This window comes from Pangasianodon hypophthalmus, chromosome 2 (assembly GCF_027358585.1).
Source record: "Pangasianodon hypophthalmus isolate fPanHyp1 chromosome 2, fPanHyp1.pri, whole genome shotgun sequence".
Taxonomy (NCBI): domain Eukaryota; kingdom Metazoa; phylum Chordata; class Actinopteri; order Siluriformes; family Pangasiidae; genus Pangasianodon; species Pangasianodon hypophthalmus.
Window position 1 is genome coordinate 5868309 of NC_069711.1, and position 25247 is coordinate 5893555.

Sequence of the window (25247 nt, forward strand, 5' to 3'; positions counted from 1 at the left end):
TATACCATGCTACTGTATTATGTGTTACACCATTGTCAAGAAGAAAAGGCATTTAATTCCGTTTTGTTTTAAAACCCACTTGACCTGACTGATCAGAATTGTGGTGGATCTGGAACCTATTCTAGGAACACTGGCTGTATTCCTGCCAGAAATACACCCTGTGTGAGACACCAGTCTATTGCAGATATACCCATACTAAATATCATAAATATTACCAGAAAGTAGAATGGCTTGTGGTGAATATACTCATAAACATGCAAGGAACTAATTTTTAGCCACACTCTGTTCACACATGCATAGTGCATTCATATTGTTGTGCTTTGCTAACACAAGTAAAGCACATCAGTGGCAGCACTATGGTGTACATCAGTCTGGTACAAAAAAACAGAGGAGGGCCAGGCCAGTGTTACATTTTAATGATGGGATGATCACAATAAAATACTGGAAACATAACAATATCCTAATGTCAAGTATTTAAGAGGGACCCACCTATTGCCTCTGGAACAGATTCTGTCCATCTCAGAAACCTATCACGCAAGTGTTGACCTGTGTGTGAACAGTTTCAGGATAAAATGTGCTGCTTGTGCTGCAAAACTTCCCATAAAGGTAAAATGACACTTAGATCTGGTGATTGAAGAGGTCATAGAAGGTGTTTGACTTCATCTTTGGTACCTTGACACTTTGTGATGGGTGAGGTGTCCATGTACTTTTGGCAATATAGTGTACTTCAAAAAAAAAATCTTTGGTCATCTCATAGGTTTTTGACATAAGCCTTACATAAACTTTTGAGTGCTATGAAGGCTCAAAATAGGTAGCCTTCAGATAAATTGTTACAATTTTTTTTTTAGTTCTGAAAAGAAACATGAAAAAATAAAGAATCTGACAACGAAAGGAGGTTATGTAGCACTATTTGAGCAAGTTGAAGAACCTGTAAAAGAACCAATTAACAAAAATCCTGACACTGAGGGATTCTCTAAATTGGAAACATCTAGGTTACACCATATCTTTTCATCACCATCAAACCAGTGTAATGCAAAAATCACAAGAATTATAATAAGTGAAAGTGATTTTGTTGGAATTCATACAAATGAAGCTGTAAAAAAAGCCTGATTTTTTTTAATAATAATATAACACTGTTTTCTGTAGTAATGATGAACAAAGTACATTGTGGTGTACAGTAAAAACCTCTTGTAAATTTGGAATAACACTATTCTATTTGATTTTATTTTACTTTATTATATTCTACACTCCTTGTGGCTTTCAATCCACTTAGCCGTCTCATTACTTTGACCAGCTGTTCTTCCAGGGAATTTTATTTGTTAGTTATCAGTAACTGTTAACACTCACACGATATTTCATTTTACCAAAAGTATGCAATGCTGGGAGCATGCCAATTTGAAACATCTGTTTTGAATTTCATAGCAAACACTCAGATTTACATAATAAGCTAAAAACTAGTCATAGTCTTCTGCTTTTCTACATTCTGCCAAAATGCAAGATTGAAAACTATTTTTTAACATGTCATGCTGGACACGGTCCCTGTGCTAATATTTCAATTGGCAGGTCCTTTGAAACTTTCTTGCTCATCCCATTTCTAGGACAATGCACCTAGAGAGGATGCTAGCATTACTTCCTAGCAAATTCAAACTCTAGTTGAATTTGGCAGTGATGCTACAACATATATACAACATCTAATCCAATCCATTAGATTTAGGTTTTATATATAGCCTTTTCGCACACAAATAAACAACACTAAAAATGGCAATATGCTATTACACAGGCTTTGTTTGTTCCATTAAAGTACTGCACATTCACTGTACATTTTATCCATAGCTGTTACAGTTACAGTTATTTACTGTAAATGAATTCAGTATTTATGGGGTAGTAGTTCATCAAGTATCAACAACTGGAATCATCAGTTGTTAAAAGGATAATATGCAAAGGTTGTATGTAAACAAAATGTGATGAAAATGATTTGTCTTGTGTGTACAGTAAATGTGTGTGTCTGCATTGCAGGTGTTCAGGGAATGTCAGTGAAGTTGCAATTTGATTGTCCAGCAGAAGGTGGCATGGTGCAGAGGAGTTGCTCCTTCACTGGAGTCGACACACTGATTGGCAGATATAGGTAAGTTTTGTGCGTTTATACACCAAAGGGTTCCCAGCAGGCTGTGTATTTCTTCTACACTGGTATGTGTATTTGTTTGAGTGTTTGGAGGGGGGTGGGGTATTTCAATATGTCATGGACAGTTGTTATAAGGTCATATAGTTATAAAGTTATTTAAGATTCACCTACATTGAATGACTGAGTGTGTTTGTGTGTGGGAGGAGACGGGGGACATTTTAGGAAACACTTGCGCTGTTCCAAACTATTCCAAAAGGTACTTTTAGAACAAAAAAAAAAAAAAAAAAAAAAAAAAACAGAGGAGGGCCAGGCCAGTGTTAAATTTATTTTTTTATTGAGTTTATTTTTGTTCTATATATGGAATAGTTTGATCTTGAAGATCTTGAGAAGATACTAGAGATAAGTTCCTTAGAGCCACAGTTCACACTGACTCTGAGAATTCACTGTAACAGTAATGACTATACATTCCTACTATCACAATTAGGAGTTGCAAATGTAACAGACTGATGAAGTATCATGCGTGCAAACATTACAGTAGTTCAAATAGAAGGGAACAGGTGTTTTGCAGCAGCCTCCGAAGAGCAATCATAAGTTGAGCTCTCTAATAGCAGAAGGAAAGAAACTGTTTCTGAAGCACCTTGTGTTAGTCATAACATGTCTGTATCTTTTGCCAGATGGAATGGGTAGAAATATGAGGTGTGCTGGGAGTGAGGGGTCATTTTTTAAAGCTCTTTTTTTTTTTAGATGTATGTATTTGATATACAGGGATTAGAAATTAGAAATAATGTCCAATTATTTTTAAGGCAATGTGCACAATCTGTTCAAGTCTTCTTGGTGTGATAATCAGTAGTGCCATACTAGGATGATGTCAGGATGCTTTGGATGATAGCTGAGTGAAAAAAAGAGGCAGCTGCCTCTTCACTCTATACATAGTCAGTTTTCTGAGGAAGTCGAGTCTCTGTTCAGCCTTCCTGATGATGTTGGTGGTGCCTAGGAATTTGAGTGAGTGTGTCCCTGTATTTCTCCCCGTTTTCATTTCGGCACCTAATTAATTAATTGACATCAGGTAATGGAGTTACCAGCAATATACAAAATATTTAATACATTTTACCAGACTTGCTTCCAAGCCCTAAACTCTGACATATTTACAGATAAAATCTGCCTTTAAACACTGTATAAGACATTAAACTAAATATATGAACAGAGTACATACAGGGAACAGAGGGCACATAAACTTTCTGTAGTGTTCTACTTCAAACAGAGATATTTCATGTCTGTGACCTGTGTTACAATTTACAGATTAGAGCTGGTGTCTTCCACTGACCCCAGCGGCTGACCCACATCCAGGAATGCATTTCCTGAGAAGAGTTTTGGAGTCATTGAGTTCTGCACTTAGTGAAGCCTTCTGATAGGGCATTGAAATCCAGATAGTTTTAGTAGAGTACAGAGATTTTGTTGCAGAGGTGAGTTACATTTTAGTGCACATGGGCACATATTAAATTCTTCTTCTCTTCTCTTCCCTTCTCTCCTTTCCTCATCCCGTCCCGTCCCGTCCTGTCCCGTCCCATCCCGTCCATAGGCTATCTTCTGCACGTACTTCTCTGCGCACCAAAGGCCTGGCAAGAAAATCTACAAGAATCCCCACTTCTAATCAGGTGGTTGGCAGTATTTGGGGACAACAGCCTGAGCAGGTGGACAAAGTTTTTCAGGCTTTACAGAAAGGGCTCAAGTATGCACTATTTTATTGTTATACACAGCTGCTGTGGTGCCATTCTATTTAGAAACCAAAGGGAATGCATTTAAATGATTATTATGAGTTGTATTTAGAGGTTTATTAGCTCAAATTAATAGCTGTAGGAAATGATATCAGTTTTTTCTCATAGGGAGTATCTTGAAGGCCACAAGACAGAGCTGGAATTCCTCTCATCCCAGCAGAGAGACACTATGAGGAATTCAAGACTGGTAAAATGACTCTTTTGCAGTTCCCAGTTGTTTTCTTTTGTGATGGCTGTACAGTATTTCAGTATAGAATGAAGCAAAACCAGTACTTATTGTACTAAAAATCCCTTTTCACTGCAATTGACCACATTGTGTCTTAGGATTATGGCATGCCACACAATTGTGCAGACAAATCAAAAGTAGGCCAGCATTAGCAAAATGATGCAAACTATAAATGATTTGTCGCATTTTCCATTTTACCTTTTAGGCTTTTTTCTATGACTTGGAGAAGGTGAGTTTTTCTTTGGCCCTCTTACATGCACATTTAAAAAAAAAATTTTTTTTTATACATGCATTCATTTTTTTTTTTAAATAACGTTTGTCTCAATTTGAAGTTGTTGAAGTTGTCAAATCCACTGAATAATGTCTTCTCCCCAAAAACAGGAAATAAGAGCCTTGGAAAGATACATACGGCGACTGGAATTCCAAATTAGTAAGGTGAGGCTGGAATTAAAACTCTTATTTTCAGCCAACTGTTAGATTATTATGAAATATCTGGTCAGATTCTTGCAAAAATGCATTAGGGTTAAGGTGAAATTCATCAGTTGGGGAGAGGATCCTGTTGTAAAAGATAATTTGGCTCAGGTGAAGTTTCAGGTGTAATATATATATCTTTGCATTTACACTAAAGGGAAAAAGTACCCAAGCAAGAAGTGATTTTAAAAATAAAAATGATATTATTTAACGCAATTTACCAACAACCAACACAAAACATGATTATTGACATGTAAAATCATACTACAGAAAAATAGTCTGGTCCCTACACTGATTGGATTTCTCCCCCTAATCAAGCTATTATAGAAGGAATATAATATAAAAAGTAAAGAGATAAAAGTAAGAAAAGCACACCCCACTACAAAAAAAAAAAAAAAAAAAAGACTACCTCTTAGCATGTCATACCTGCAACATACTTTTCATCTATCCTCACAGATGAAACCTCAGGCTTTCATTTTTTTTTTTTTAAAGACAGTGTTAGCTCTAAACATTTCCAGGTCTGCAAAGTGTGTGTGTTTGTCTTATACAGGTGGAAGGGTTGTATGAAATATATTGCATTCAGTGGCGATTATGTCAAGGAGCTGTTAATATGAAGCGAGCATTTTCACTCTCTCCATCCTCACGGGCATCACGAGAAAGTCTACTGGAGCTGAACCGCAATCATAGACACAGCTTGGAGGTACATGTGCGCACACACACACACACACACACACAGACACACAGACCCAAATAATACTTCTGCAATGTCTATATTAGAACTATCGACTAAGTTTCAGTCTTTCTATTTTCTAATTGAATTTCAGTTGGTTCAGTTGCAGGCTAGCTTAATTCTCAAAGCTTGCCCATTTCAGTTAAAGCTAATAATCAAAATAAGAAAAGTCTTCTTGATTTGAAAATGTCTTTACAAAATAATCTTTGAAGTCAACAAGTCAACATCATCATCGGCTGTGCCTTCGTCAGTGGATGTTGGGAGACATCCTTCCAGTCTTTTTGAAGTTGTTAATAAGTTTGGCAACAGTGTCATGTGTGATGTGCTTGCCATGTTTCCTGTTGAAACACAGAACAGCCATAACATTAACACCACTGACAGGTGATGTGAATAACATTGATTATCTCATTTCACTGGCACCTTTCAAGGGGTGGGATATTTTAGGCAGCAAATGAACAGTCAGTTCTTGAAGTTGATGAGTTGGAAGCAGGAAAAGTGGGCAAGTGTAAGGATCTGAGCTACTTTGACAAGAGCCAAATTGTGTTGGCTAGATGACTGGGTCAGAGCATCTCCAAAACGGCAGGTCTTGTGGGGTGTTCCCCGTACACAGTGGTTAGTATCTACCAAAAGTGGTCCAAGGAAGGACAACTGGTGAACCGGGGACAGGGTCATAGGCACCCAAGGCTCACCGATGCTCGTGAAGCGTGAAGGCTAGCCCGTTAGGTCCGATCCCTGAGAAGAGCTACTGTAGCACAAATTGCTGAAAAAGTTAATGCTGGCTATGATAGAAAGGTGTGAGTGCCCAAGCTGACCCCTGTCCAGTGCAAAATTCTATGTGAGAATCAGAACTGGACCATGGAGCAATGTATATATGTATATATATAATGTATATTATATATATACATATATACATTGCTCCATGGTCCAGTTCTGATTCTCACATAGAATTTTGCACTGGACAGGGGTCAGCTTGGGCACTCACACCTTTCTATCATAGCCATATGATAGAATATAGTGTGTGTGTACATACATACATATATATATATATATATATATATATATATATATATATATATATATATATATATGTGTGTTTGTATATGTACACACACTATATGGACAAAAGTATTGGGACACCTGACCATTACACCAACAAGGACTTTAATGACATCGCATTCTAAATACATAGACTTTAATATGTAGTTGGTCCCCCTTTGCAGCTATAACAGCCTCTTCTGAAAGGCTTTCCACAAGATTTTGGAGTGTTTCTGTGGGAATTTTTGCCCATTCATCCAGTAGAGCATTGGTTGGGCGAGATGTTGGAAGAGAAGGCCTGGTTTGCAATCTCCATTCCAGTTCATCCCAAAAGTGTTAGATGGGGTTGAGGTCAGGTCTCTGTGTGGGCCAGTCAAGTTCTTCCACACCAAACTCATCCAACCATGCTTTGTACACTGGGGCATAGTCATGCTGGAATAGAAAAAGGCCTTCCTCAAACTGTTCCCACAAAGTTGGAGGCATAGCATTGTCCAAAATGTCTTGCTATGCTGAAGTATTAACATTTCCCTTCACTGAAGTAAGGGGCCTAGCTGAAAAACAGCCCCATACCATTATCCCTCCTCCACCAAACTTTACTTTATATATATAATATTTATACTGTTGGCTGGCACCTCTAGAAATGACATATTTTTATTTAATTTAAGTCTCCCAACTGAAGAAGGCTTGTCAGGCCTGGAATAGGCACACTGTGAAGTTAAATATCAATAACTTCTAATATACTGTACTCTTACCAGTAAGGCAGACTTAGCTGTCAGCCTGTGGTTACCTGACAATTACCAAGATTTTTATTAGTTGTGCAAGTACTTTTTAAGCTGGGAGCACAGTGCCATAGTAAATTTTAGTAACACCTTTATGGTTATAGGATATGTGTGCAATGGAAGGGGAGTTGGAGATTCTACTGGGAGAGCTGCAAATAAAAATGAAAGGTATAAATCAACATTTTGATTATATCTATAAGTTACTTACTCTGTCTTCTTTCATTCACTCTTTGTATTCTTTCTGTTTTTCCTGGCAGGTTTGATAGGCTTTGCTCGTCTCTGCCCAGGGGATCAGTATGAGGTAAATATGAGGTTTGCATAGACCTCTCCCAGTCAGTGCTGGTCTTTTCTATACACAAGTTGTGTAGTATCCCCACTGCACTTCAGTAACTGGCACTCATTATAAAAATTAGCATAAGTTAATCTATAAAAAAACTTCACATGCAATAAGTGATATTTTGAATTTAGACATACAAGGACATCATATAATTTTATTTACACATTTATGTTTCCAGTGCAAAAAAGGTTGAGCTCTGTGGAGAACCATTTCACTTTGCCCAATCTGATTTATGATAATTTGCATAATATGCAAAACCTACTTTTGCAAACTAGTCATAGGATTTTTTGCCTATCTTCACAAATTTTGTGTCAAACTACTCAGCAGGATGTGAACCTGAGTAATTAGCAGAAACATATTTACATTTGTAAAGAATATGGCCACCACATGTCAATCAATTCTGTTGAGGCAGAGCCTAATGTACTGAAACAGCTGTAACTCAGGCTTGCTTGAATGGATTTGCACAAAACTTTAAAGGTTTATACAAGACATGATTCTGAGGTCATAAGCAAAGTTTGGGACATGGTCATATATAGAGGGCAGAGCTATGGTGAGATAACTTTTATTCAGGACCTGTAAGTCCAAGCTGACATTTGGTGTGCTGCATCTGTGTGCTAATCTGTAAGTGGATTTTTGATGATGACATAATTAATTAAACGACATGGCTGCCATGGACCATCAGATTTAAGCAGGCATTTGACAGTGTTACCACTGATCTATCATCATAAAACTTCAGTAGTAGGTTCGGGTAGGGATCCACTACCCTGTGATGCAGTCTCACTCAAATTGGCCACTGGGGGGTGTTATTCATGTTTGTGCACACAAAACCAAGCATACCTCTTGGAAATTAAGGAGTTCTTTCTTTTTTAGCTTGATTGTTTTGCTCAATCCATACAAAACAATACAGCACAAAACATACTTTTGAAACATTTAGCTCCACCCATGCAAATTTGTGACAATTTACATAATATGTAAAACATACTATTGCAAACTATTGCAACATACTATTGCAATAGTATGTTCTAATTAATATGTAAAACATACTATTGCAAATTTGTGACAATTTACATAATATGTAAAACATACTATTGCAAACTACTCAGAAACATATACAGTCAGGTCCATAAATAATGGGACAGTGACACAGTTTTGGTAATTTTGCCTCTGTACACCACCACAGTGGATTTGAAATGAAGCAGTCAAGATGTGACTGAAGCGTAGACTTTCAGCTTTAATTCAAGGGGTTTAACAAAAATATTGCATTAACCGTTTAGGAATTACAGCCATTTTTTACAGAGTTCCTCCATTTTCACAGGCTCAAAAGTAATGGGACAAACTAATATAATCATAAATATTAGGATTATTTTTATTACTTGGAGGTAAATCCTTTGCAGTCAATAACTACCTGAAGTCTGGACCCCATGGACATCACCAAATGCTGAGTTTCCTCCCTTGAGATGATTTGCCATGTCTTTACTGCAGCCATCTTCAGTTGCTGCTTGTTTGTGGGTCATTCTGCCTTCAGATTTGTCTTCAGTAAGTGAAAAGCAGCTCAGTTGGGTTGAGGTCAGGTGACTGACTCGGCCATTTAAGAACATTTAATTTCCAAGCTCTTGGGCTGCTTTCACAGTATGTTTTGGGTTGTTATCCATCTGTACTGTGAAGCGCTGTCCTATCAGTTTTGCAGCATTTGACTGAATCTGAGCAGAAAGTATAGCTCTGTACACTTCAGAATTCATCCTGCTACTTCTATCAACAGTCACATTATCAATAAACCCCAGTGACCCAGTTCCATTGGCAGCCAAACATGCCCATGCCATAACACTGCCTCCACATGTTTGACGGATGATGTGGTATGCTTTGGATCATGAGCCCTTCCTTTCCTTCTCCATACTTTTCTCTTCCCATCATTCTGGTACAAGTTAATCTTGCATCAGAACTGGTCAGGCTTTTTTTAGAGTTTTTTTTAGCAAAGTCTAATCTGGCCTTTGTGTTCTTGAGTGTTACCAGCGGTTTGCATCTTGAGGTAAACCGTCTGTATTTACATTCATGAAGGTGGCTCTTGATTGTAGACTTTGACAAGTTCCCATGAAAGTTCCCATGAACAGCTACCAAATGCAAATTCAACACTTGGAATCAGCTCCAGACCTTTTATCTCCTTAATTTATCATGATATAAGGAGGAAACAGGCCACAGCTGGCCATGAAACTGCTTATCAGTCAATTGTCCCATTACTTTTGAGCCTGTGAAAATGGAGGAACTCTGTAAAAAATGGCTGTAATTCCTGATGTGCTGAGTACAGACAAATTTACCCTGCCCTGCTTGAAGTCACTTACTGTGACTCTACAAAGACATTCCAGGACCTGAATGCTGTGGAGGAATACATTGATTTGCTGGATGTGGCCCCAGCTGATAATGCATAAATGTCTGTCTTGAACTTAGGGGGCATCCAGTCGCCCTACTGGGATGTGCACTAGGGCGTGAATACACACTGGTGTGGACTTTAATTGATCATCCGATCACACTGCTATTTTTGTTCAATACTCTCTTGGGAATCCGGCTATTAAATCTGGACGCTAGATAAGAGATTATCTTATTTTATAAGAACTTATCTTATTTTAAGGAGGAATCTATATCTTTTCTTTCTCTCAATTCTGCCTGTAAGACATGTCATTGCTATGGGAAACATCTAAAGCCTTTCCCAGGGGTCTCATCATGTCTAGCAAAACGTGTAGACAAGCTCAACAAAGAGAGATTTTGGAATCCAAGCTTAAATTAGCAGAGAAAGAACATGTGAAAAAATAATCCTCATGAAAGCTTAAAGAGATCTTTGCACTGCGCTCTGCTTTGGACTCCCTTTTAACTAAACAAAAAACTGACTGAGCACAGCGATAAAGCTGGGAAGTATTTAACATATCTAACAAGGAAAAAATCAGACTCTCATACTGTTTCCTCAATTATGGATAGCTGTGGTAAGCAATCTTTTCATATGGTAACCACTAATAATACATTCAAGGAATTTTATCAAAATTTATATAAATCTGAGTCACAAGCTGATGCCCCAGAGATCATGGAGGCTTTTTTCTCTTCCCTTAACCTCCCTAGTTTGTCGGATGATCACAGTTTTTTTCTTAATGTTCCTATATCTAGGGATGAGGTGTTGGATGCTATCAAGGGGTTGGAGCGAATGGGCTTAGCAGCAAATTTTATAAAGAATTTCGGAGCCTATAAGTTGACCCTTTGCTGAATATGTTTAATGATTCTTTCAGAAAGGGTTGCTTACCCCAGTCTCTGAGGGAAGCAAATATTTCCTTAATTTAAAAAAAGATAAACAACCCGAGGACTGTTCATCCTACAGACCAATTTTGTTGTCGAGTGTAGATTTGAAACTTCTCTCAAAAATATTAGCAACACGATTGGAAAGCTTAATTCCTTCCCTTATTAATGAGGATCAGACAGGTTTTATTGTGGGTTGCAACTCAGCTAACAATATGTGTAGATTGCTGAACACAATCCATTTTTTTCCACCAGCAATCAGTAGATAGTCTTGTGGCTTCTTTGGATGCGGAGAAGGCGTTTAACCATGTCAAATGGCCTTATTTGTTTTACTCGTTACATAAATTCTGCCTAGGTAAGCATTTTATTAAATGGGTTAAGTTACTTTATCAGGATCCTCTGTGAGCAGTGCTAACCAATGGTCTTCGATCCTCCATTTTTAGTATTTGCAGAGGCACAAGAAAAGGCTGCCCTCTTTAGCCTCTTTTATTTGCTTTGCGATTGAGCTGTTGGCTGAGGCACTTAAGACAAACTCTGACATACATAGTTTAACCATTGTAGACAAACAGCACAAGATTACTTTATATGCTGACGATGTCCTGATCTCTGACTAGGCCTGAGATATCTACCTCTGCACTTATAGGGACAATTGGCAGATTTAGAGTGTTTTCAGGATATAGAATTAATTTTAGTAATTCAGAGGCAGTGCCCCTGGGTAGTTTAAAACAAAAACCTTGAACCTCCCCTCCCTTTCCCTTTAGATGGTCTAACGCAGGATTTGTATATTGAGGCATAAATCTTACTCCCTCTTTTGACCAAATGTACAAGGCATAGGCTTGTAAGATGTAACATCATGGGTTGGATTTAGAGAGATGGATTTAGAGAGATGGAACGTCCTCCTAATTTCCTTGTGGGGCTGTGTTTCCCTTTTGAACATGAATATTTTCTATAGGTTACTATACCCAATTCAGATGGTCCCAGTAATTTTTTTTTACCGATGAAACCATAAAGAAATTGAATGGCTGGTTTAACTCTTTTTGGGCTAAGAAGTAGTCACGCCTTAAAATTTCAACCTTATGTCTTTCATCCTCAGTGGGTGGCCTTGACCTGCCAGACAGCCAAAAATACCAGCTCAGTGTACACTTATGTTTTATTTCTGAATGGGTGCACGAACAGTCTGTTTCCCTGTGGTTTGACATAGAAAGTTTGATGATCAAATGTCCTTTTTTCTTAACAGACTTAAATCTCTGAGATTGGCCTGCAATAAACCCATTACAGTTTGTACTATCAAGGCATGGCAAACTATTAGACGCTTAGAGGGCAGATCTCATATTACTTCTGTGCACACTCCAATCTATGGTAATCTTGATCCTGACCAGAATCTAGATTCTGGCTTTTGGGCTTGGGCAATTTCTACTTTGCATGACTTATTCAAAGGACCCACTTTAATGTCTTTTGGCCAGTTAATTGATGAATACAATATTTTTTAGCTACTTACAGTTAAGGGCCTATGTAAAAAGGATACTACCATGCTTTTGCGCACAGAGAGGCAGCTTTTTTTCACAGCCGGGCAACTCTATTAATTAATTCTGTAGTATGTGAATATAGAATGTGGCTCTACAAGCACTTAACACTTAAAAGAGATGTGGGCAACTTGACATGGAGATTGCAGATGATAAGGGGGAGGAGGCTTGGAAGACTGCGAGGACTCTGAGTGTATGTAATAGGGTGAAGGCAATCCAATACGATATTCTACACAGAGCTCATATATCTCCCTCCCAGCAATATAAGTGCAAAGCTGATGGTTCCCCAATATGTTGAAGTGTGAAAGCAATGTGAGTAACCTCACTCACTGCTTTTGGTATTGCAGAAAAATACAGATCAAAGAGTAAAGGGGTACCCCAATAGGTAGCACTGGAGGTGGAGGACCACCCACTTGATGGCTGGGCACTCCTTTTCGATTGTGCTGTACTTCCCCTCTCTTAACAAGAGCTTGTGCCTGATGTACATACACGGGCCACTCAATCCTCTCTAACACCTGGGACAAAACATCCCCCAGCCCTCTGTCCAACGCATCGGTCTGCAGAACAAAAGGGAGAGAAAAGTCAGGAGAATTCAACAGCAGGCCCCCACACAAAATCGCCCACTCAACGGCTCTGTCCAATGGACCAGATCTGGTGATCCCTTTGTAGTGAAGTCAGTCATCGGGCTGGTGACATCCTCCGATAATAGCCAGCCAACCCCAAGAACTGCCTCACCCCCTTTTTGGTCTTGGGTCTCAGGCACACCACAGTCGCTGCTGTCTCATCAATTTGGGGACACACCTGCCCATGGCCCAAGTGGAACCCCAGATATTGTACTTCCACCCATCCAATTGTACACTTCTTTGGATTTGCTTTGGGTCCCGCCTGTCTCAAGGATTTCACAATAGCCCTCAGATGTTGTAAATGCCATGGCCAATCATTACTATAAATGATGATGTCATCAAAATAAGCAGAGGCAAATGCATTGCGTGGGGGAGTATTCTGTCCTTGAGAGGTTGAAACATCGCTGGGGCTCCAAACAACCCAAATGGAAGGGTGACAAATTGGTATAACCAAAAGGGAGTGGAAAAGGCTGTTTTTTCTCGAGATATTGGAGTCAAGGGAATCTGCTAATACCCCTTGGTTAAGTCCAGTGCCGCACCTAACCGACTGAGCAGTTCATAAATGCGAGGCATACTCCGGTAACTGTGGGACGATTACTCCTATGTCAAGCATAGCCTTGAGTTCAACTCCTACCACATTATTTTGTTTTCAGGTAACCAGCATGGTTGGCTGCATACAACCACACCTGGAGGAGTCTCAGTGTGGTGCTCTATGAGGTTTGTGCAACTGGGTAGAGGTGAAAACATGTAAAATTCCCCTTGGCAAACTGTGATCTCTGGTATGGTGAGAGGTGGTCTCCACAAAGGACTAAGGTGAATTGGGCTGCACTTTTTAAATTCCAGTACCAGTGCCTCCCTCTCAGGAACAACCGTTGCCAGGGCAAGAGGAGCTGCCTCTCTCCACAGTTTCAGGAGATTGAAGTGGTATATTTGACATGCCTCAGCTCTGTTCGCCTGACCTCATATTCAAATTCTCCAGCTCGCTCTGTGACCTCAAAGGGCCCTTGCCACTTTGTGAGTAATTTAGAGCTTTATCTCCTGGTGCAAATTCTCATAGCTGAGTACTCTGTGGAGGCTTGTGGGACCTCTCGTACTACAAACAACAGAGGTTCAAGCCATTTATCCCAATTCCGAGCATCATTGTGAATGACCTTAGGAATAATATTTTTAAGCATTTGATTAAACTGTTTGATCAGCCCATCCGTCTGCGAATGGTAAACACGTGTGTGAATCGATTAAATTCCTAATAAGTTTTTACAGTTTGAGAAGAGTGTGTGACATAAAGGACATGCCATGGTCAGTCAAGATCTCTCTAAAACTAACACAAAGCAATGCCCTTGTGCAGTCCATTCTAATTAACAGATGGGCTGAAACAGCTTCTGGAATGCCCACCATCTCTCAGCAAGTTGAAAAGCGCTTGTCGTTGAGTTTGGTGGAGGCTGGTGAGCAACTTTATGATCTTGCCATGTGGGAAGGCTTCCATGGCAGTGTCTGAGTCTTCCAAAATCCTAGGTTTTGGCACCAGTGTAGAACCCGGGTGTGAGAGGGTGCAGAGGAAGGCTCAGGAGACCGGCGGTATTCTAACAGAGCTACAGGCTTGCATTTAATCATACTGCACTTTTCAGTGTACTTACAAAAACTTAATCAAATAAACAAACCAACTGAAAAGGGTCCATCATGTACCTGTGGCTTTTGCTCTGTTCAAGTTCATATTCATGCTCCTCGGTGTGTGTGTTGCACACTCTGCCAGTTCGATCACTCACTCTCTCTCTCTGGATACAGCTGTCACTGAAAGCACAAACACACATAAGTAAACTGGTGATAAAAGGACACAGATGAGAATCATCACACGATACCTGCAAGTTCAACCAGCCATTTCTTTGTCTGACACTCAACCCTGCTGCCAATAAAATGTCCCTGCTGCCAATAATACTTATTAAGCTTTGTGAGCAATCTTCACAAAACTTGATAAGTTTTTTCTTCTATGGAATCTTTATTGTTCTATGTAGCTTAGAACTGGCTACTGGGAGCGATGTTTGGTGAACAGTGCTTGGACCCTGATAATCGCCGCTTTATTCTTAGGTTTGAGACCACAGACCACAGTTTTCATTAGGGTTCAAAATCCAGAGACTGAGATGATCATTGCAAAACTTTGATTTTGTGTTTCTTTAACAATTTGTGTGTCGATATGATAGAATGTTTGGCCCATCATCTTTCTGAAAGCTCTATGTGTGTGGTCAAGTCCTAGCAGAGGCAACCAGGTTTTGGCCTAATATCCTTAGATTCGGTACCAGTGAACAACTAGCCACAAAGCACCTTCAAAGTATCACTGTATATCCACCCCTATATTTTACAGTGGGTATCAAGTACTTTCATTTGTATGCAGTCTCCTTTTGTTACCAAACATGCTGATGGTGTGCATAACCAAAAAGTTTAATTTTGGTTTTATCAGGCCACAATACATGATGCCAGTTGTAGTTCTAATGACACTTGGTGAAGTTCAGGCTCTTCCTTTGGTGAGATGCTCTCAGGAAGGGCTTCTTTCTCACAATCTTTTCAAAAAGCTTGTTTTTATGAAAGTGGTACAATCCTTCACCATGCTCCTTACTGTGTGGGGAACAGTGCGTTCAATTACATAACAATTACATTTGCATTTCCTGGCAAATGCCCAACTGTTTCATACATGTGAACCTTTCTGTTTTGTAATTGTTATGTAATGGTATTTTTGACTGCTTATGTATTTTTTTTATACTCATTACCCAATTTGTGCAGGTCAAACAACCATCTGCATCTTTTGTGTTAAACATTCTTTGTTTTTTAGAGGGCAAAGGGATTTTACAACCTCATATTTATACCCAGTGAGTTTGTTGAGACTGAGATCAAATGAAAAATAATGTACTTTTATAATGAATGATCATTTGCTTGCATTTATTTAAAATATTGTTTAGGGGTAAGATATATTTGCCACATATATTTTTGAGGTAAGTACTAGTTCAAGACTTAATTTTGGTGGAATAAGGTTATAGAATGATTCAGTCAGCTAAACAATAGGTGCTACACACATACACAAACCAAACCACTCTCACTCTCGGATTAATATGTAGGTGTTAATCCGACTGGGACGACAGCGATGGAGAATCAGAGGGCGGATCCAGACTGATGATAAACAGCTGTGGGATGAAGAGGAAATGGTTTTCCTCCCTCATATCCATGAGAGCTTTGAGATCAAGGTGAGTGACGCTCAGCCACACACACCTGTTCAAACAGAACCTCTTCTGAAGGCCGTGATGACACAACAGTCCCTTTTTGTTCATTCGTGATGGCTGCATCAGGTATTACATAACTGGAGAAACTGTGTTAGAGACAGGGTTCAGCTGCTTCTGATGTAATGTTAACAAATTGTGAATAGATTTAGTGTATTTTTATTATAGTTATTTATTTTTTTTCCCTGCATGCAATGTTCCATTTTCAAATAATAATATAAGCAGAACCGTGCAGAACAATGCAAGCATAAATGTGCATATATATATATATATATATATATATATATATATGTCTGCCTGTGTGTTTAGTGCATATGTGTTTGAGTTATACTCCAACAATACAACAGTCATATAAGAAAACGCAGTTCATCTTAGGCTGCAAGTCCAAAGAAGCTAAAATATGTTCTGCATCAGCATTAGCATTGCGCTAACCTGTGAGTGGGTTTCTACTGTAGACTAGGTTACTTCAAAAATATGTGACCCATCAGCCTAAGATCACATAGCAGAACACACTTCACAGTTTTAACATTAAGCAACCATCACAAAAAATTTTATAGTACAGTATGTTCATCTTTGGTTGCTTTAGTGTTCTATGCAACTTGGTGAGACCTAGCTAGCTGTGGTGCGATCTGGGATACACATTGTGATTCATCAGACCAGGCTATGTTTTTCCAGAGAACTGCCGCTCACTGGATGTTTTTTCTTTATTGCACCATTCTGAGTAAACTCTGTTGTGCGTTAAAATCCCAGGAGATCAGCAGTTATAGAAATACTCAAACCAGTCCATCTGGCACCAACAATCATGCCACAGTCAGAATCAGTGAGATCACATTTTGTCCCCATTCTGATAGTTGATGTGCCCAAAGCTGCTGGCCCAGGTGTTCCTGAAACTTGGCAAGAACTGGCCACTGGGGCAGTATTTGCTAAAGGTGCTTGGACCCTGCTAATTGCCGCATGCAGGTATATTTAATAATTAAAAACTTGAAAAGGGTTAGCTTGACCCTAGGTCAGAAGGTTAGCTTGACCATCAATCGTTGTGAATTTGATGTCTTTACAAACTTTTAAAGGATTGTTGTGTGCCTGCTTCAGAGGGAAAACTGCTAGGGGCATGAAGAGAGAGGAAGGGAATGAGGCACTATCTAGGGGTAGGTCGCGGGGTCCTGCCACTTAGGGCACAGTTCAAACTGCTTTACATGTCAAGACCCACCCAGACCTAAGTCCACTGCTAACTAAACAAACCCTAGTCAATCTGTTCCCAAACTTACTGGGTGGGAAAAGCAGATACTAACCACCACCTTTGTTTTACACATTTGGCCCATAAGTATATTCAATGTTGAGCATCACCAAAGGAAATGTGTGGACATTACCATGAATATACCTCATCTTAACCTCCTAGCCCCAATGCCTCATTTTGAATCAGCCTTGGTGGTTTAGGTGTGCCAGGTGTGCCAGCCCAAAGAGTGTTGCAGGCTTTAGCACCTTCTTTCGGCACAGTGCTGGAGTAGGCATAATTCTGGTGGTCGAGAGGATAAATTGCAGATTCCCTGGACCTGTTTATTTACCCCTTGAACTTTTCCACATTTTGGAACTGAAATGGACTTAACTGAGAATATATGTCATCACAAAATAGTTATGCAATGTCTACACAAAAAATCCATAATATTGAAGTGGGGGGGAAATCAAAATAATTTACTAAATAATTTACAAATAAATAAATTAGTTTTAAAATAAGTTTTTTTTTAAAAAAAAAAAAAGTATTTTCTATGTATTCACCTCGGTTGCCTTGATATCCCTAAATTAGTACTGATACAATTAGTTGACATAATAAGTCCCATAATTGGTTGAATGGAGTCCACCTGTGTGCAATGAAAGTGTCATGTGGTCTCAGTATAAATACATCTGTTCCTGTTCCTGTTAAACAGCATACCTAAACAAAGAGCATCATGAAGACCAAGGAGCTATCAAAACAAGTCCCAGACAGAGTTCTGGAAAAATATCAGTGTTTGGTTAAAAAAATACCTAATAAACTTTGAATATCCCACAGAGCTCTATTAACAATCAATTATTTAACAATCCTTTACTTTTAGGAAATAATACAGCAGAACCGTTACTCTGCCAAGAGAAAGCTATCCACCAAAATTCAGTAACTGGGTAAGGAGGCATTAGTCGGAAAAGAAACTGGAAGTCTAAGGGTAACTCTAAAGAAGCTGGAGAAACCCACATGTCAGATGGAAGAAGCTGTTCAATGGGCTATGGTTGTCACAGGATAGGTTGTCACAAAACTGCTAACTACACAAAGTGACTGAGTAAACTTGTGACTGATGAACCTACTTGATATGAGCCACAATTCCCACCTCAGTGGTACAGGTAGTAAAATATGAGAAAATATTAAATATAAAATGAAGACATCGACTGAATTCTGTCTTATTATCTGGTTAAATTTAGCCTACTTCAGTATTGTTAAGACCCAAGGACTGCTCATATAATCTTCACGTAACTTGGAACTCATATGGACATTTACACACCTGTAATTACACACCTCCTGGCTCAACATGAGAGGATGTTAGTTTCAACCCCTTTACTGGTAAAAAAAATAAAAATTGGCATATATCTATTTTTCCCTCACACTAACTGACTGTGTGAGCTAGCATTCGGCAGAATTGAGACCTGACAGCCAATGAGACACAAGTATTTCCACATACTTTCCTGTAAACCCTGTCTGATTGGTCTTGCCTACAGGCTACAGCCCCGTATGGCCAGGCCAGGTTACGCCCCTGCTACCAAGTATTGGCCCAAGGGGTTGAATACATATTCAACTATAAAAATGTCTGCTTTTCTTTTTTAATTAACCTTTTTGGCACAATATTATCCCCCCCCCCCCCCCCCCCCCCCCCCCAAATGTTATACATATTGTGTAAATCAAATAGTAAAATCTCACTTAAGTCCATTTTAATTGGAGGTTGTAATACAAAATATGGAAAAGTTCATGGGGGTGAATACTTATACAAAGCACTGTATGTGTCAGCTTTTTGAGTGAGAGGAGGAAGGGGTCTAGAGGCTCTTTATTAACAAAAGCATCATATGATATCATGTGTCCTTTAGGTAACAGAAGTGAAGGGCCTGAGCTCCATCTTAGTTGGAATGGTGACATGCAAGTGCACAGACTTCTACACTGCACATCCACAAATGATGGTTGTTGACATTACGGAACTGGGAACCATCAAACTCCAACTGGAGGTGGTCTGGAAGTGAGTAGTACTTCCTTTGTAAAACATTTTCTTAACATATCTCTAAACATTTATAAAAAAAAAAAGGGAAGAGACATTTGTATGTGCTTGATATACTATATATTGATTTTGGCACTCACATACACATGCATCACACACACACAGGACGCATGTCACAGTATTTTTTGCAGGCCAGACAGAGGGTATTTTCATGGTTTCTCATTACAGCCTCGCTTCCAGCATTATATGCTATCAACTGCAGGAATACAGAGGAAATCCATGGCTATAATATTTTTGACCTGTGTGTTACAACATTTAAAACCAGTTCCTTACCACAGTTGTGATCCCAGTTTAGCAGGTCATACCAACTTATTCACATCTTAATTTTAAGCCATCAGTTGATATTTGACTTTATGTTTCAAATCTTAAGAGTCACTTGCCTAAGACTGTAAACTGCAAGCTATTGTTATTTTGTTCTGATCTTGGTTTGCATCCAGAGTGTTTAGATTTATAGTCATTAGAACAGTGGCACTGAATTTAAGATGATGCTATAGTTATTTTCTGACTACACCACTACAGTGTTATATTTCAATCTCTCTTGCACATTCTAACTTTATGTACAGTCCTTTTGACAGTGGCATGGTGAAGAATCTCATGTCATCTGCCAGTCGACAATCAACCCACAGCAGGAAAAGACTGGTGAGCAGCTGTCCACCTCCTAACATTCCCACCTTCACAGAGAAATACTTTTTAGTGAGTTTGTAAGACACAATATGCACAGTGCATGAAAACTTGAAAATAAGGTCATGCATCTCTTCTTTGACACAGTCTATGATGCGCCAGTTTCAAGACGCAGATGGCTCTTTCTCTGTTGGCTCACGTGAATCCAGGGGTGTGTCTCTGCTTAGCTACCTGTCTGACTCTGCCCAGGCACTCTCTCCATTGGTCTATGAAAGGGCTAGTCATCCTCCAATCTTCCCTGACCTTTCTATGGATTGTCAGTCAGTGGATGATGACCTTTTACAGACACCCCTTGGAGAGGTAGAATAAATTCAGATTACTAGATCAAACTAGATTAGAAAAAATACATAATCATCTAAACACTGCATGATCTTCTAATCTTTAAATTGCAATCTTCAGGGTGATGAATGTGGTGAATGTCCTTCAGAGCCCGAGACCAACTCTCCTAGTCCAGGGGACAGCAAGCGAGACACCACAATTCTTTTTCAGTGTTACAGCACTCCTGACATTCTTCAACAGAATGGTGTGGTAGCCTCCAACCAAGAAGTGGAACCAGTGAAGTTGAAAGTGGCTACAGATGATCTTATAGTAGAGGAGGTAGAAGAAGGGTTTGAGGAAAAGCCAAAGGTCCTAGCGGTGGGTGTAGAAAATTCCCAAAGGAGAGCAGTGGCTATGAAGGTTGGCCTGGCTCAAGCACAGGTTGCTACTACCTTGCAGGAGATGAGTTTTGACAAGACAGAGTTAAAGCATCTGAATCTACAAATACAGCAGCTTAGCCAGATCTTAAAGGTGACCTCCTCAACAATGTTTTTAAAAGTGTTGAAATTACTACAAAGTCTAATACAGATGTTTAATGATTGATCACCCATTTGTGTCCCATTTACTCTACTTTGGTTTTTAGAGGGACGTCTACATTCTTCAGACCTCCTCTAGTGAGGCACTAGATGTAGAAGAAGAGGAAGTGCTGGGCAGTTTTGACTTTCTGTCCATTGACTTCAACACAGAAGACAACAACTCCTACATGAGTAGCAGCAGGTTCATGGACACTAGGTAGGACTAGAGCTTAGTTACTAATAATAGAATTGAGTTGGTCGTTCACTTAATGAAGAAAATGGCATCTGCAACTGATCAATAATCACAGACATATACATAAACTGGAGGACATACAAGGATTACAAGGTAAATGAATTTAAGAATTTGTTATTGGCCAGAAAAACATGGTACAAAGACTCCCTCTGTTGGAGTACCATAGAGGTGCCATAGAAGTACACAGTATTGTGCAGTATTGAGCATGTTTGCAACTTTTCAATAAATAACAAACCAAGATCTCTGGGTATTCTGAGTTATGCAATATAGAGTAGACTGCAGGCTGATATAATGTTATATATACTGTATGTCATGTGTTGTATATATGTTTTATGTATCAGATTTTGGAAACTTTGGAAAATGTATTAATTAGTCTCAACTGTGTTATCATCCATTAGAGGACAAAAGTGACATTCGATAAAACAAAATATGCATGACAGTTGAATGAATTCAAAACGTCTCATAAGCATAATTTGCCAGATTTTCTTCCTTTCCAAAAAAGCAAAAAATACAATTGTGGAAATTTGGTTTGAAGCCATGGAAGTCATGGATTTTGTTAAAAAATGTGGGGGAATATCAAAGTATAAACAATTAAAAAGTATTCCATATGACACTGATTGCCAACCATTTACATTATTGGTACCTTTATTAACAGAATGTATGTTTATGTATGTATTAGTCAAAATTAAATTATTTTATTTTAATATTTAAATTAAATTATATCTTTGTATACAATCAGGACAGAATGTTTAAGTGTATACTCTGGACTGGCGTTTATCATCATCTTATAGAAACGTGTTGAAATATGTATACTGTATCTAGAGAGCACTTTGTAAATGTTGCTGCTGCAGTAGTTATACCATACTGATTGTTTCAGTCTGGTTTTATTTCAGGTTCAAAGGGAACACTGTGACAGATACAGTACTATCATTAGAGCAGCAACAAACAGGGCACATGGCAAAAAGAACAGACAATGAGGACAGAAGTCCACTCAGCACTGGAGAGTACACTCTCGATCAAGCCTTGGAGATCCACCTCAACATCTGTATTGCACTACTGCGAGTAAGAAAGCATAATATGCCTGTCAGTCCATATTAATATACATGAAACCAATATCTGTGACATCCAACTGCTGACAATCTGTTAGTATTTGAGTTAGTTCCTGACATTACAGAAAAGTGCCATATACGTGTTACGTTTTTGTCATTAAAGCCGTTGTGAATACAACAGGTCTACCTTTATTACGTTATATTAATATTGTACATTATATCCTAGCTGGATGCATATAAGTACTTCTTGCATACATTTGTCCACGCAAAATACATTTTCATACAGACTTTTAATTATTACACTGTGGCAGAACGCAACTCAAGAATCCATAGGACTCAGGGTGAGGTGAATGGTGAGCTCTTTATTTTCGTCCATCACAGTATTAAAAAACCTCACCTCAGCTCTCTCACACACAACTCAACCCTGCTCACAGAGAGAGAGAGAGAGAGAGAGAGAGAGACAGACAGACAGACAGACAGAGACAGACAGACCAACCATGTTAAATAAGTATTGCCAGATGAGCGACAGGTATGCTAGGTTAATATGCTCATTCTCCCACAGTCCCCAGACTCCCGCTAAACCACACCCCCACCTGCCACATACAATCTTTGCAACATTGAGTGGACTGTATTCAGAATGAATTGACTCAAGTGAAGAGCAGTCCAGAGCCACTGTCAGCCAGTTTGATGTTACGACAATATGCCACACTGAAATTTATGTTTTGGCCTTTAAAACTATGAAATACTGTATTTGAGGCCAATATTAAATAAATATGACTAATTAATTAATTCTAATTAATACTTGTCTCCACAACAAGTATTTATTTGGACAGTGAAGGCAGAATCTTAACTGGAGACATTGCTTGTCTTGAGGACTGAATTATGAATTAAAATATGAACATTTCTAACTTAAAGAGAGCTATATGTGTAGCAGATGAAGATGAATCCTTTGTTAGCTTATCCCTCAAATGGTGGGCATATTTGTTGAGAGCACATATTGAGAGCACATAGAATAAACAAAAACATAGCTACTAATTTGTTAATGAAGCATTTCATGGTTGCATTAATTTGTTCACAATTAACTGTCAGCACTTGATTGTCAGATAAAAAAAATAAAATGTAAAATAGATGATAAATTTAGAGTGAACAATATTATTATAACAAGCTGCTTTGAGTTACTTTATGTTGAAATATTATCCAGTGTTAGTCATATTGCATTATCTTACAGGCACTGAAGGTATCTAATTTGGAGTACATGCAACAGTATATCCTGGAAGAACTATCACATCAAACTGAAGTGCTTGAAAAAATCACCACTTTTGCACAGAGGAAGACTCACGATATCTCAGCAACAGAAAGTAAGTGTCTAAATGAATAGTGGTGAAACGGATCTATTTGCTTGGAATAATTGTAAATGTTTTACATTGGAAATTCTGTGTTCTACACCTTGCTGGTTTTGCTGCTTTTAACTAAAATGCAGTAATCAATAAACAATAGATTAATGTTTAATCAAATAACATTAAACATAAAAATGGCAGCATCCTGTGGATATATACACCAATCAGCCATAACTTACTCATTTGTTTATTTGAGATAATTAACATTATCTCACCTATGGCACCTGGCAAGGGGTAGGATATATTAGACAAGAGTCAGTTCTCAAAGTTGATGTGTCGGAAACAGGAAAAATGAACGAGCATAAGGATCTGAGTGACTTTGACAAGGGCCAAATTTTGATGGCTAGACGACTGGGTTAAAGCATCTCCAAAATGGCAGGGCTCGTGGGGTGTTCCTGGTATGCAGTGGTTAGTACCTACAACCAGTGAACTGGCCACAGGGTCATGGGTGCCCAAGGGTCATTGATGCATGTGGAGAGCAAAGGCTAGCTCATCTGGCCCAATTCCACAGAAAAGCTACTGTAGCACAAATTGCTGCAAAAGTTAATGCTGGCTATGAAAGAAAGGTGTCAGAACACACCTAACCAGCTTGCTGCATATGGGGCTGTGTAGCCGGAAACCGGTCACAGTGCCCATGCTGACCCCTGTCCGCCGTCGAAGGCACCTAAAATGGGCACGTGAGAATCAGAACTGGACCATGGAGCAATGAAAGAAGGTGGCCTGTTCTGATGAATCACGTTTTCTTTCACATCATATGGACGGCCGTGTGCATGTGCGTCACTTACCTGGGGAAGAGATGGCACCAGGATGGACTACAGGAAGAAGGCAAGCTGACGGTGGCAGTGTGATGCTTTGGGCAATGTTCTGCTGGGAAATCTTGGGTCCTGGCATTCATGTGGATGTTACTTTGACACATACCACCTAGCTAAACATTGTTGCAGACCAAGTACACCCCTTCATGGCAACGGTATTTGCAGTGGTCTCTTTCAGCAGGATAATGTTCTCTGCCACACTTCAAAAATTGTTCAGGAATGGTTTGCAGAACATAACAAAGAGCTCAAGGTGTTGACTTGGCCTCCAAATTCCCCAGATCTCAATCCGATCAAGCATCTGTTTCAATGTAAAACTGAAAGATTGTCTTCTGCTGGTGTTGATCTTAATAACTTGTCATTGCTGCCCCGCCTGGAGACTTCTTTGTCTCCAGGGCCTTCGAGTTTGGTTAAACTGGTGTGTGACAAGGAGTAGGGAGGGTCCAGGCTGTGAGGATGCATGCCTGGCACCGAGTTGTCTAATCAGTGGGTAAGAGTAATAAAGGAGTGGCTGGAGATGCCTGAGAGAGATAGAGAGATGCACACATGTTTTATATTGGTGTTACGTTTGTGATTTCTTTTATGTTTGACTTCTCTTTGTGATTAAACTTTACGCTTGCGTTCACTCGGTTCCCGCCTCCTCCTTTCCTGTTTGTTGAAGTTTGTTAAGTTAATTGATACATAATAAAACAATATAATAAGAGCAGAATATAATGAAATAAAATAGAAAAATATAAAATAAAATAAAATAGAATCTAGTAGACATATAGACGTTATA

At 39.1% G+C, this 25247-nt stretch overlaps 1 protein-coding gene across 4 annotated transcripts in view; it reads left to right on the forward strand.

Annotated features, from left to right (window-relative positions):
• ripor3 (RIPOR family member 3) overlaps positions 1 to 25247 on the forward strand; it is a 61440-nt gene that overhangs the window by 20988 nt on the left and 15205 nt on the right. For 2 of the 4 annotated variants that reach the window (XM_034298497.2, XM_053231036.1), the window contains exons 2-17: positions 2017 to 2125; positions 3702 to 3851; positions 4006 to 4084; positions 4329 to 4352; positions 4505 to 4558; positions 5145 to 5294; positions 7243 to 7306; positions 7396 to 7439; positions 16002 to 16127; positions 19263 to 19408; positions 20011 to 20086; positions 20216 to 20428; positions 20528 to 20917; positions 21030 to 21178; positions 22108 to 22276; positions 23492 to 23621. In XM_034298497.2, the coding sequence (XP_034154388.1) occupies positions 2028 to 2125; positions 3702 to 3851; positions 4006 to 4084; positions 4329 to 4352; positions 4505 to 4558; positions 5145 to 5294; positions 7243 to 7306; positions 7396 to 7439; positions 16002 to 16127; positions 19263 to 19408; positions 20011 to 20086; positions 20216 to 20428; positions 20528 to 20917; positions 21030 to 21178; positions 22108 to 22276; positions 23492 to 23621 (2062 nt within the window). In that variant the 5' untranslated portion in view covers positions 2017 to 2027. The remainder of the gene's footprint in view (positions 1 to 2016; positions 2126 to 3701; positions 3852 to 4005; positions 4085 to 4328; positions 4353 to 4504; positions 4559 to 5144; positions 5295 to 7242; positions 7307 to 7395; positions 7440 to 16001; positions 16128 to 19262; positions 19409 to 20010; positions 20087 to 20215; positions 20429 to 20527; positions 20918 to 21029; positions 21179 to 22107; positions 22277 to 23491; positions 23622 to 25247) is intronic. The other 2 variants (XM_053231033.1, XM_053231030.1) reach the window with 2 other exon arrangements.